Source organism: Tetrao urogallus (assembly GCF_951394365.1).
Source record: "Tetrao urogallus genome assembly, chromosome: 2".
Classification (NCBI taxonomy): domain Eukaryota; kingdom Metazoa; phylum Chordata; class Aves; order Galliformes; family Phasianidae; genus Tetrao; species Tetrao urogallus.
The window spans coordinates 54,216,468-54,229,999 of NC_136814.1; the positions used below are offsets into that span (position 1 = coordinate 54,216,468).

Here is a 13,532-nt window from a genome sequence, read left to right on the forward strand (position 1 = left end):
TCAGCAAATATTTGTTGCCTGATCTCTTTAAATGTGCTTTAGAGCTGTGATTATGGTGCTTCACTTAAGATTTTGAAACTAGCAGGGACTTTTTTCCTGTTCACTGTCTGTTTTGCAGCTCTAGCACTGATAAGTGTATTGTCCGTTTTACTTTGGAAAGCACTTTCCAAGATGTGTAATGTAAACAATTCTGCAACCTAATGAGCATTACCAGGCAAAGGTGCTCTGAGGCTGCCTTTTTTGAAGTGCATACTGCTGCTATTGCAATCCAAAGGATGAACAAATCATAACGTCAAGCCCCACTGGATGTTTGCATTGGACAACATAATTAGAAAAGCTGTGCAGACAGCTATTACTATTCTGGTCCAAGGTTAATTAATGGGTTAATTTTTTTTGAAAAATGTGTATTTACACTTGCTGATGGTTGCTCTACAATGGCAAAAGGATCTTGTGTTCCTAGTAGTGTGATGTTTTTGTTTTTTAAAGTAAAACAAATACAGACGTATTTCCCTAACATAAAAAACAACTGGGGAGCTGCTGTGTGATAAATCTACTTTGTTTTATTTAAGTAGAGGCAGCTGTTATTCTTAGTATGTTTGGCTCTAAAGCAAGTGGCATTCAAATTAAGAGGTTAATTGGACTGAGGCATGAATGTCCCTTTTGGAAAGAAGTTTACTTGTAGATTCTTGAGCATAAAGGAAAAAAAAAACTGGCCAAAAAAAAAAAAAAAAAAAAAAAAAATATATATATATATATATATATATATATATATATATATATATATATATATATATATGTTTTGAAGTGGAGGCTAAAGGGAATACTCAGTCATAAGGAGCCACAATGGAAGGAAGGAAGGAAGATTTACGTAAAATGGCTGAGATTAACAGATGTTGATGCAGTAACAGATTTTGTAGGAATATAAGATCTTGTGTATGTATCTTGCATACCTGGTAAGATCTGGTAGGTAGTTTAAACAGGGAATAACAGAAAACAGTGTATTCTTACAGCTTTGTGTCTGTGATATTGTGAGTGTATATCACTACAAAGTAGGCACTGTTCACTCTGACAAGTAGAAGGGAAGTGTGCTGCCTTAACTGTTGGAAAAGTGATCAGTTTGTTATTTTCTCTCTGTACGTTTGGATACAGTTTTTGGCAAACATGATATTCTTTTAATGAGAGAATGCTAATATCTCAGATATTTAGACCTCTAGATATCGGAATCTCTTAAGTTTTCACTCTCGTGTTTTCAGCTGCAGTTATCATTTACAATGCACACAGTTGTACTTCTTGATAGCTGTAGCCTAAATCTAATGCACGAGTGGGTTAATACTGCTTTAATCAGCATTTAATAGGTGTTAATAGGAAGTGATATTAGTATGGTAGCTCTGTCCTCAACTACTGGAGGCAGTAACAGTCATTCACTCCCTCCCAGTTCAGCAAACCCTCGATCAATCCTGGCACTAGAAAGCAGACAGCATTCATACTGCAAATTCTGACTGAGTGCAGTACTGTTTGTTCTGTATATAGGGTGAACTGTAAGATTCCTCTGCAGTTTGACATCAGATGCTAGCCAAATTTGACATCTTACTAAGCCAGATTTCTATTTCTTAAGGACTTTGAACATTCTGTAGGCTGAATCAGAATGTGCTAAGCTGTTACTCTATGGTGTGAGTGGTCTTAGACCCTTAGATCTCCAGAAATTTCCAGTCTGCTTTAATCAAAGCTGTAGGATAATCACTAAATAGCTTTTTTTTTTTTCTCCTTATATTTTAATCTTTCTAATAGAATTGAGGCCACATTTTAGTCTTGCATCTGAAAGTGATGCAGCAGATCAAGATGATATAGAAGTTGAAGAAGATCAAGATGAGCAGCCTCAGAATCAAACTATCCAACAGCCTTGCATTGTCATGGAAGATGCAGTAGCTACCTCAGGTGTGAGCACACTCAGCTCTACAGTATCCCATGACTCACAGGCTGCTCAGAGAACACTGAGTGTCCAGCTGGGCAGGCTAAAATTAGAGACTAATAGGTAAGTCTGGGCGTCAGGACACACCAGCCTTCTTGTGACTGTATGTTGGTTTGTGTTTTTAATTATACATACTAGAATAGTACTGACATTATCAAAATTCTATAGTAATGCAACTTATGCTTTAAATGATAGTCATGGTATAGTTGTGACTGATCACATGTATTAGTTTTATTCGTTTCAGCACAATAACAACACAAGTAAAAGTTGGTCTTGTTTCAGGCGCCCTTTCAAGGAAGATCTGAAAATGTTTATCTTGCTGCCAAGCTTCTGCTTTTTCTCTCCTTCATATGCTGTATATAGCTGATGAATGGTGGTATGTTTTGTTTCTATTAAGGCAGAACACACTGTTCTTTTTGGTAGTTATTCCTGGGAACAAACAAAAGCGAGTTGACAGCCACACGTGAACTGACAAAGGAAACTTCCAGAGTTGTTTTGTGTGCAGAATTCACTGCAGCAGGATTTGTGTTTACAAGCAAGCATTACATCTTTATTTTATTTTAAAAATGCTGTGGTTCAGAGATGGAAAAATGTGTGCATTTTTTAAATAAGAGGTGATCCAGAAACTTGTATTTTGGATTTTTTTCAGAACGTATATGTATTCTACTTTTACTAAGATATTATTTTCTTAACTAAAAACACAGATCTCTGACTCCCATTGTTTTATCCAAACAATTTTTCTATATAATCTTGTTTTCTTTTCATTAACATGTACCAAATAGTCTGTTTGGAGCAGCTATTTTAGCTTTATATGACACTGGATTTCCCACTGACCTCAGTAAATTTTTTATGTAACCTTTGCAGAAGGAGAATACATCTTCAGTACAGTTGTTATGCTGCCAGAACATTCTATGTAGCAGTTGACCCAAATTAAATTAAAACGTTAAACTGCTCTTTACTTGTAAGTGTTTCCAGGAACTTTGCCATAATTAGAGTAATTCATTATACTGTACTATTTTTGATAGAGTAAGAACTCTTCAGTCCTCATTTTACAATTCACTATTTATGTCTGTGGTGAGTACTGAGGAATATTTTGATTTACCTTACTGATATACTTAAAAGCAACAACACAAACGTGATGCAGATTGTCTCACTTGACTTCTCAAGTTCATGCTCAGGAATAGCATCCTCTTGGATGAGGTATTGCTTTCTAGAACCTTACTTCTGTAAACTTCTTGAATGCAAAACCTTGGGCCAAATAATCACATCCTGTCATACACTCAAATTTTGAGGTAAATAATATGGGCAGTTGTTTAATTAAGGAATTAATTAAAGCTTTATTGGCATTTGCAGCAAGTAGCTACCGAGAGAAAATGGTTTATTGGCCCCAAAGGCCCTTTTTTCAACCAGAATGGGTAGAGGAGGAATACATTAACTGAAAGCTTCAGTTAAAGCCTCAGGCTGCTCGACTCTGTGCAGAATACTAATCTGCATCGAGAGTAACTAAGGTGTGGGTGTGTGCAGAGAGACAAAGCAGTGCTGATAGCATGGGAGGTGGACTTTTCAAGAACTGTCAGCTCTAGTGTGTAAGTACTCAAATGCAGCTGTGCTGTTGGTAATCCAACATGTTCTATGCATTCCTAAAAGTAGCAATCATATAAGAAGCAGTTCATTTCTGTGCAAAGACAGAGTGCTTCTGTTGCACGTCCGCCAGCTGAATTCCACAATGCCCTTATCTCTCAGCATCCCAGAAGAAAAGTTGCAGTGCCTAACTAACAAAACAAAACAAAAAAAAGCAAAATGCTGCACTAAAATGGAACAGATAATGTGTAGCTCTCAGGCTGACAAAGACTTCAAGGAAGGGATGAAGAGGCTGTGATTCTTTTGAAGTAGAACTTTCTAAGACTGGAGAGTCACCAATAGGTCTATGAGCTATAATGTGAGCATATGGTTCTCAATCTCCAGTTTCTTTAGCCATGTTTCTGAGTGTGTTTGATTCACAATTCCTCCTTTTTACAAAAATAAATAAAGAAATAAAAATATAAAACAGGAAGTTACAGCAACAAGTTTCACGTGTACATTTTCTATTGTATTCTGACTTTTTACCCTTGATCAATTTGAATGGTGCTGGTCACCAAACTTCTAAAGGGTTCCCTCTGGCGCTGTATTATGAGGGATTCAAACATAGGTTCCAGTTTGTTTCTGCTTGTCGTTCTCAAAAGTAATTGCTTAGGAGAGCACCAAAGCTATTTTGCCTTTTCTGACATTCATAAAGCATGGGAGGACAGGTATAAACCCTCTACTATGTGAGGAGAGACCTTGTGTGGATTACAGCGTATCTTCCCCAGTTGACAAACAGACCCATAAGCTGCCACCACTTTTTCATCACTGCTCTGTCCCTGATGTGCTTTTGAAAATATCTGCTGGGGGAATGTGAATTGGCATTCTGCCATACACAGATAAAGTGACAAAGTTCAGCACTTGGTTTATGAAATGGTTCAATAATTGAGAAGAAGAATTCCACAGTTTTGTTTATAACAGAATGCTGGCTGTATAAATTTCACTGAACTGTGTCATACTACCTGTTCTGTTCAGCATGTGTATGTGTCTATGAAGGCAGAATATTTGCTTTGTTTTGCTGCTTAATAGCTGTAGCTTTAGGAACCAGAAGAGTAGATGCTTCTATCTTCATGTGAGTCATAAAAGTTTATAGTGATAGGATATTCCTAAGGCAAGAGAAGAAATCTGTCCATATCTCTGTCAATAAAGTTTCCAGTTTAAGTTCAGTAGGATGTGTTTCCCTGAACACTTGAAATCACCTTTAAAAAAAAAAAATAATAATAATGCATTTTGTTCCTCTTGCTTCTCAGGTTACTGGAGGAGCTGGTTCAAAAGGAGAGAGAATTTCAAGTCCTTTTACATCAAGCTATAGAAGAAAAAGATCAGGAGATCAAAAACCTCCGGCTTAGGTCACAGCCGATAGGTAAGAAGCTATTTCAGAGGAAAATTTCACACTGGCTACAGATGAAAACAGATTTCTTGTTTTTATTGAGCCAGCTTCAGCAAACATGTTTTATTATGTTGCTTTTGACAAAATGTGCTTTGGAGTGCACACTGAAGAAACAAATTGATGAATTTGTTAATCACAATAAAAGTAATAGCACGACTTAAATATTTTTAATGGCAGTTGTAACACTGTGTATTCAAGAGGCTCTATCTAAATGATGAGACAGAAGTGCAACTTAAAGCTCACTAAGTGAAGCTGAGTTTGATCTGTATCTACCTCAAAGAGGGTAGAAGTGCTAATGCAGTTTGGTACTTCAATGTAGTGTGCTTCAAATAAGTGCCACTTTGCAAAAGCAGCTGATTCTCACTGTAAAGCATTGCCTACACACCAGTTGTATGAGTTACCCTGAATATTTAAATTTGTGTAAGAAACTCTGTGTAGATACAATTACAATGATACTGAATTTCTATCTGAGTCATTCTCCGAAGAGGAAAGGATCTGTATCAGATGCTCATGCTGCTTTAACTGCCTTCAGATTCAGGCCCAGGCCTAAACTCAGACTGAGTAAAGTAAATGACCGTAACCAAGCACAATAGTTGATGTGAACTGTCCACAGACTGCAACTGGCTGTGGGCTGCAGAACTGACATTGATTTGTGGGGGTACTGCTATCCTAAGGGTGGAGGGAAGAGTGATTGAAGACAGTGCTTCGGCAGTAAAAATGATAGGAGGTGTTGCTTTGGCAACATGCAACCTTCTAAAAAAGAGAAATGCTTGTTCTAGATATTCCTGGATTATCTGTCTGTCATCGTCATTCCACTGGCACAGGGACTGAGGACCCTGATCTCATAAACTGGCTGAGCGTTCAAGGAGCTGATGAGGCCACAATAAACAAGGTAAGAATGGTGCTTTCTGATTGCTTTGTGACACAGATGCAGTACTGTTTTGTGACTGAGCACAAGAAGAAAACAAATAGTCTCTCAAAATGTGTGAAGTAATGAAAATGAATCTCTTTTCAGAGGAAAAGAAAAAGCTACAGATATGAAGGCTATAATTTTATAGATAGATAGATCGTGTAACTGACAAGGAGTAAGAATAAATTAGCCTTGTAAAGAGGCAGTATTGCTTTGCCTCACAGTTTTTCAGCATCCTCCCAGATGGTAGCAGTTCTTGCTGATTATGCCCTGGATACAGAGAACGTGTTCACCCTTAGCTAACTGTGTTAAGTGAAATCTCATCAAGATTCTGCAGCAAAGGATAGATAATTTTAGAGGTGCTGAGCACCTCAATTTTGGCTGACTTAAGAAAACCTTCATGTAGTTCAAAGGCTTCTTGGAAATTCAAGCATCAAATTTAGATGCCACTTTTGAAAATGTGAATCTTAGCTTTATTTTTTTTTTTTTCAAATGTTTTATGTAGTATTAATTATGCCTCAGTGTACATTCACTGAAGTCAAGATTCTGAGATACCAGAGGTAACAATGGAAATGCCAACTGACAAATGTTTTGAGAAGCTGCAAAAGCACTGTGTTTAGAGTAACGTGGTATGTCAGTGTGGGCAATACACTACACAAAAAATAAGTAGCTTCACTGTGTTTCACATGGGTGTACAATATGGATTCATTTCTTAGATGCAGCACATGTTGAATCAATTCTAGATTTCTTCCAAACTTCTGTTTCTAAGGGCAGACAGCATATAAGGCTAGATAGTATTTCTAACAAAATATTGATATTTAACTTTTTTTTGTAGTTCTTGGCTGAAGACTATACCTTAATGGATGTTCTCTGCTATGTTACACGAGATGACCTGAAGTGTTTGAGACTGAGGTAAGGCTGCACAGTTAAGTGAACTGCATGCAGCTGCAGCAGGTTTTGTTACATGAACAAATAACTGATACTAAACCCGTTTCTTGGATTGTGCTGCATTGTTTTAATAGAAGTTACACTGTCCAGTATTTCTTGTATCTCTCTATGCAGTCCTGATAAGCTGCTGTAGTGCTTACACATTAAAAACAAGCTTTTCTTTTATAGCCAAGCAAAAGGAATTTTTTTTAAGTAAAGCTTTTACCTTGCACTTGGATACCCTGGGAATCCACTAGAGCCCTGCTTTTACTTTAAAAGGTTGAGACTGCAAAATGTGCTGTAGTTCACCATTATCACAAAGCTGCAGAAATGAACATGGCCTACAGCTAATGCTAGATTTCAGCAAGTCATGCCAGGTGCATCTGCCACAGCAGGACCAGCTTATGAAGAAACAAGAGAAGATACCAAGCACTGAGGGTTCCTAGTTTTAAAATAATTTTTTAAAAGTAGTAAAACTTTAGCAGGTGGTTCCTTCGTAACGTTGGCAGCCCGCTGTGGGTTATGCAGGTCCAGAAGTCTGAATTCCAGAAAGCAGGCAACTGGAAAGTAAAAGTTTGTCCTGCACTGTAATCAAAAAAGGACTCTGCTCTCTGTTTGAATACGTGTTGGATTTTACCTTTGATCAACCTTCCTACTCAGTCGTAGAACTTTATTAATCAAAACTAGAACAAGAAAATCAGAATGCACCTGAATTGGAATACTTTCAGGCTAGAGAATATTCTCGTACCTGAGCATCTCTAATTTATTTTTTTTTCATTACAGGGGAGGAATGCTATGCACGCTCTGGAAGGCAATTACTGACTTTAGACAGAAACATGCCTGACACTTAAATCTTCCCTTGCTTCTCCGTGGAGAGGAAGAGGTTTCTTTCCAGCACGGAGCAGGTGTGCTGTCAGAAGGACTGTTGCACTTTAATCCAGTATTTGTTTACCAATGTTAAAAACACTGCAGCTTCCTGACTGCTCTTACTCCTGTAATCCCTGAGGAATATGTAAACAACATGCAACGTTATTTTACTTCAACCATTTTTACTTGCAAGTTTTCCAAAAATTAAAAGGGGGAAAAAAAAATTAGCTCAAGAAATATCGTACTTAAAGTAACCAGATGTTCATTTCATGGAAAACTGATGTAAGGTTTCATGTGACTGTGCATCACTGGAACAAAACCAAAATGTGACACCTTCTCAATCAAGTTTCTTTTTCTTTGTAGTGTTGTATCAGTAAAATGTAGTAGAAATTCATGATTTCAATCAGAAGTAGATGTTTTTCTTTTAGTGTGCAAGTCCTAAGAGTAATTGTTTTTACCTACTGCTCTATATAGTTTAATATTGTTTATTTTTGGTAATTTAAGTTCTATGGTGCATTTGTTTTAGTTGTTTATGTACTACTGAACTGTACCAGTTGCATACACCTCAACCATAGTACTGTTAGCTTGTTCTAAAGCTATCTGACACACACAGTTGAAAATAAAAATAACCTAAGAGTTACTTTTTCCTATATTTTTGGACTTCTAAAATACTAAAGGTGTAAAATGGGAAAATATTGGAATAAAAAAGGAAAAAAAAATCACACTGAGTATCAAGGGAAACTTTCTGACGTGTTCAAGTTACAGTGATTTGACTTTGATAATCTGTAACCTTGAGTGTTTTCTCTGTACTGGAATTGGTGTGAACAGAACACTGACAACTCCCTGCAGAACACAGTTTTTCTCAGGCTCCTCTGTTTGATGTGATAAAAGAACACCCACCCTCTGTGCACAAAAAAGTTGTTTTGCTGTATTCTACCTTTGCCTGTATCTCTTTTCTCACACATGGAAAAGGATCATGGACATTCTCTGTCCATCCACACTGATCATCATCCTGGCATTCCTCCACTGAGATTCTTTTGGGGCAGCTGTTAAACAAACAAACCCTAACACAAACAAATCCCCATTCTATTGTGAATAGAACATGCTTAGACAGAAGCTACTTTCTTCATAAGTCTTGGTAGTTGGTGAACAGCTTATGCCCTGGATTTTTCAGGTTATGTATTTCCCAAGAAAATTACATACTCAGGAAAGAGTGGTAGGAAACACAACCAATTTTAAAAAATCCTAAATGTGAAAAAGTGACTTTAGGAAAACAAACTAATTTGATTTGACAATGTGAAATAGGATTCTGTGTCAGCCCATGATTAAAGCTTGAAAAGTTCTGGTTTTATGCAGGATGAATAGAACAGAACACAAGTGCATTGCTTTCTCTCTTCATACTTTAAAAGCAAGCAGTCCATGGCCTATGACTCAGGATGCTCAGGAATGCCAGCTATGTGTGAGAGAAGACAGTGCGATCATTTTCATGTCCATTTTAATGTTTTCACGAGACCTAGCTTGGCACCAGCTGGGAATTAATTCCTGTGGTTTGCTGCTGGCCTCACTAGACCTGCAAAGCTGCTCAGTAACCCATTCCATAGGGCTGTGTCATATTTGATGCAGGGCTAGACAGCCATCCTACCTGAGCACCTGTGGGCTGTGCTTCCCTCAGCTGCTCAGTTTATTCATCTTTGGGCTAGAGCTGTGCACAGTCAGAAAAGAGTTTGTAGCAACCCCACCATGCACTTGAATGTAAATTGTTCTGGACAGTTGTAAAAATATTTGTAATGGACAGAACGTGCACACCCTTTGGGGTAGAGTGCATCAGGGAGGTCTGCTGGGGATCATAGAATCCTTTGAATTGGAAAGGACCCTTAAAGACCATCTAGTTCAACTCCCTTGAAATGAACAGGGACGCCAACAGCTCCATCAGGTGCTCAGAGCCCTGTCAAGCCTGACCTTAAGTGTCTCCAGAGATGGGACATCCACCACCTCTCTGGGCAACCTGTTCCAGTGCTTCGCTACCCTTATCATAAAAAACTTTCTCCTTATATCCAGTCTAAATGTCCCCTCTTGTAGTTTGAAACCATTTCCCCTTGTCTTATCGCAGTAGACCTTGCTGAAGAGCCTGTCCTCTTCCTTCTTACAGCTCCCTTTAAGGGGGAATCCCTCAGCTTTGCTTTCCGGGGATGCTGACAGGTACCACTGACCTCAAGTGAGACACAAGATCACATTCTGAGGACCTGGTATGTTTTAGCAGAGGATTCTGCAGCACGGAGCCTTCTGACTTCAGGATGCACTTCTCCCTTTGATTTTAGCAACCTCCTGGTCCTTGGCTAGGGCTGCTCTAGTGCAGGGCTCAGGGTGGCTGAGGCTCCTTCCACTTCTGTAAGAGAGCCAAGCAGAAGGCAAGAAGGAAATCCGGACCACGGCAGAGCTGGCTTTGGACCTTCTCTCGTTCGGCACCGAGCCCAGCCTGCACCCGTGTTACAGCACCATTCCCCTGCATGCAAACCACAGCACAGTTTCACCACCCAAGCCCCATGTCCCGCCTCACACCGTCAGGGGCTGCCGCAGCAGCCGTGCTGCGAGAGTCCTGCGAGGCAACGAACAAACAGACACCGCAAAAGCACGCAGGGAGATACAGGCACCGGAACCCGGAGGGAGCCGACAGCTCCCGGTTCGTAACCTCCTCACAGCCGCCCTCAGGGCAGCGGCCGCTTCCTGCCCGCCCTCACCTGCAGCTACCGCCGGGGGTGGGACGTGGCGGCCTCACCTGCCCGGGGCCGCGGAGCCGCGGGGCGGAGCCGCCGCGCGCGCCGAGGAGGAGACATGGCGGAGGCCGCGGGCAGGAGCGGCGGGCGCCGGCGTTCCGCAGGTGAGGCGCTGCGCGCGGCTCGGGGTGGGCGCGCGGCCCGGCTCGCCCCTACGCGGCCGCGGGGAGCTGCGGCGGCGCGGGGGTTGGCGGCGGCCGTTCCCCCCCGCAACAGGTGCACGGCCGAGCTGCGGGGCTCTGCCCGTTCTTCCGCTGGCACCGCGCGGCGGCGGCCCCGACCCCGCCGTGCCGCAGCGCCCCGGCTGCGGAGCCGGGGTGGATGCGGGACGGCGACGGTGCGTCCCCGCGGGGCCCTGCGGCACCGCTGGCCTTCGGGGCTGACCCGACCGGCTGCTGCCGCCCCCGCGTAGGTGGCCTTGCTGGGGCGGCGTTCGGGATCTCTTGTTTTGTCCTGAGAGCGAAGAGGTGTGGGCGTATGGAAGCGGGCGGAGCGCTACGTGGCTGCTGCAGGTGCCGCTCGCTTTGCGGCTGCGGGGGCTGCCTGCAGCTCTCGGTCCCCATCTCCTTCCCCACGCCGCACAGCGTGGACGCTCTGCGGTCCTTCGCTCCCCCCGCACCCGTTGGGTTTGTGGCTGAAGGGCGTTCATCAAAGCAGCCGCGTGGCTGCTGCTTAATTAACGTTTCCACAACGCAATGTTTTTAATACATATTTGATATAACGTGGGCATGCAACAGCGAGCAACAGCTGCGGGCAGGCCCGTCCACGTGCCGCCTGTCGTTAAGGAGGTTCAGTACGCAGCGCTTTGGCTCGGAAGCCCTTTTCGCAAACGCAGCCCCGCTGCAGAACGCGACCCGCAACGCGCGGGGCTGGCGGCTCGCTTCGCTTCCGACGGGAGGAACGGGATGCCGGGCTGTTTTCTTTGAAGCCACGTGTTTTTGAAGCCACAAATCATTTTCCGGCTCTTTCCCGGGTCGCGTTAACTCGATGTTTTCGCTAATTGCCTGAGCGGGCTCTTTCGTTTGTTAGAACTGGAGACGACGACGCACGTTTTGCAGGCGCGCTTTAAAAAGACGTCCGTGGTGTAGATGAATTCTGCGTTCGCTTCGCCTCGTGGCACCGCGCTGCGCTTCCGCTTACCGGGCTCACCGGGCTCCGGTGCTTTACCCGAAGCCGCACGGGGGGCGGACGGGCCCCGAGAGCCGTCAGCTCCCCGCCGCTGGGAGGCGGCCGCGGCTCCCCGCGGGGCCGCGTTGTTTCCCACCGGCCGCCAGGCGGCGCCCGCGGCACGGCCCGCTCCGCCTGTACCGCTGGGCCGGCACAGGCTGGCAGCAAAGCGCGGGGCGGTCGCTGTGCTACCGACGGAGATACGGAGATCAGCGGAGAGCTCTGCCTGTCCTATCCGTAGTTATCTCACGTTAATAGTGTGACTACTTCCAGCTTGTTAAATGGTGCTGAAGTTTTAGTGATATGTTTTTGACAGGAGGAGTGTCTGCTAAGGTAGCTACGCTTGTGTGCGCTATTGCTTTACTTTGGGTTCGTGTTGAGAATGGATATTCCTTCCTACGTGTTACTTCAAATGTCAAAAATCATAATTTGCCATAATCTGAGACTGCTGCCATCTTATTTTAATGACGATTTGTTTCTTTAGCACAGATAAACAAACTTAATGCTTTACAGCTGGAAATTATTTGTGGCGTTAAATGTAATTAAATGTGATCAGCGCAGTAATTGCCTCAATTATGTATATGGGGTAGAATCACAACGGCGTAGTTTATTTTTCACTTGGAAAAACGTGCATGCAGTGCAGGCTGCAGCACGCTGCTGGTGCTGTGGCAATTCTGCACACCCGCTTTCCCTGCGGGAGGGAAAGCCCCCTCCATGCAACTTCTGTTGTCCAATTGCAGTGCTGTGAGGAGCTGCTGTAGAACAAGGTACACGTGTAGCCTCTGTTACGTGCGTTCAAGGTGAAGGCGGCTGTGAGAAGATGGTGCTTCTGTAAAGCTGGTTTCGATTTAATTCTGCACGTGCTCCCAAGTATTGATTCTGGAGTCATGTGGTATTTGCTTTTATTAAAGTCAATCTTTGCTTTCATTAAAATGAGACATATTTATAACCTCAGTGGACTTAGAGAAAATACTTGAAAATGTGGATTCTGGGAGTTCTGTTGGAGTTCAAGGAAAGTGAGCTGTAGTTGTCTGCTAAGAAAACATGAGAGGATGGCCTGCCTGATTGAAGTGGGTGGAGTTAGCATCACCCACTCCTCTTGACTTTGGGAGCCCTCAGGGATTGCAAGTGATGGAATGACTTATGCTCCATATTGATAGTCCAGGTATAAGGAACTTGTGAGGAAAACATGAAGTACTGATGCCTCCAAATAGTTTTCATGTCAATGTCTGATACTCTAATGTCTTCTTCTCCTCAAAGAAGGTAGCCTACAGCTCTGGGCTTTTCAGGTTCATCTAACGAATGTGCTGGGAAGATGCCAAGAGAGTGCTGTTAATTATGCATAGCATCAAATTCTTCACAGGATTTCATCCACCAAGTGCTGTGGTAATACACTGAAGGAAAAAAAATTAATTTGGTCTTGGCATGTTGCCTTTGCTTTGAACTATTTCACATTTCTACCAAAGTTTAGTACTTAGGGAAGGTCTCTTCATTCTCAGGGTGCTTTACAAGCACTTCCACCTTTTGATGTGCATGCAGGTGAGGAATTCTAAAACTATGCTCTTTTCACAAGCAGAAGCAGTGAGGAGACTGCCTAGGATAATTAGCACTGATGACTTTTGCTTTCTGCTGAGTTTCTGTCTCCTACTTCCCCATCCAATCCATTCCCATTCTTCACTGCGTTTCTGTATTTAATTGAGCAGGGTCTGAAGCAATCTGGTGTCTGCTATAGGCCTGATCCCATATCCTGCTGTCACAGATAGGTTGGACCATTCTTAGGCAACTCTTTTCAAATTGCGTTGTTATTCATCACTGTACGCATTGTGCAATTTTTATTACTAGTCATGCTATGCAAATCCATTTAATTAAAAGTGTAACAGGACGTGTCAATGTTTGTCTTGCGTTTGA

At 42.6% G+C, this 13,532-nt stretch overlaps 2 protein-coding genes across 2 annotated transcripts in view; both read left to right on the forward strand.

The window, feature by feature from the left end:
• The window catches only part of MAP3K5 (mitogen-activated protein kinase kinase kinase 5), a gene marked incomplete at both ends in the record, with an annotated part of 92,810 nt that extends 85,150 nt beyond the window's left edge, over window positions 1–7,660 (forward strand). Inside the window, 5 exons of the mRNA XM_079550856.1 lie at window positions 1,789–2,032; window positions 4,840–4,952; window positions 5,759–5,871; window positions 6,725–6,801; window positions 7,600–7,660. Of these exons, the coding sequence (XP_079406982.1) occupies window positions 1,789–2,032; window positions 4,840–4,952; window positions 5,759–5,871; window positions 6,725–6,801; window positions 7,600–7,660 (608 nt within the window). The remainder of the gene's footprint in view (window positions 1–1,788; window positions 2,033–4,839; window positions 4,953–5,758; window positions 5,872–6,724; window positions 6,802–7,599) is intronic.
• A 2,855-nt stretch (window positions 7,661–10,515) lies between these two features.
• The window catches only part of MAP7 (microtubule associated protein 7), a gene marked incomplete at both ends in the record, with an annotated part of 102,369 nt that continues 99,352 nt past the window's right edge, over window positions 10,516–13,532 (forward strand). Inside the window, one exon of the mRNA XM_079550340.1 lies at window positions 10,516–10,561. Within this exon, the coding sequence (XP_079406466.1) occupies window positions 10,516–10,561 (46 nt within the window). The remainder of the gene's footprint in view (window positions 10,562–13,532) is intronic.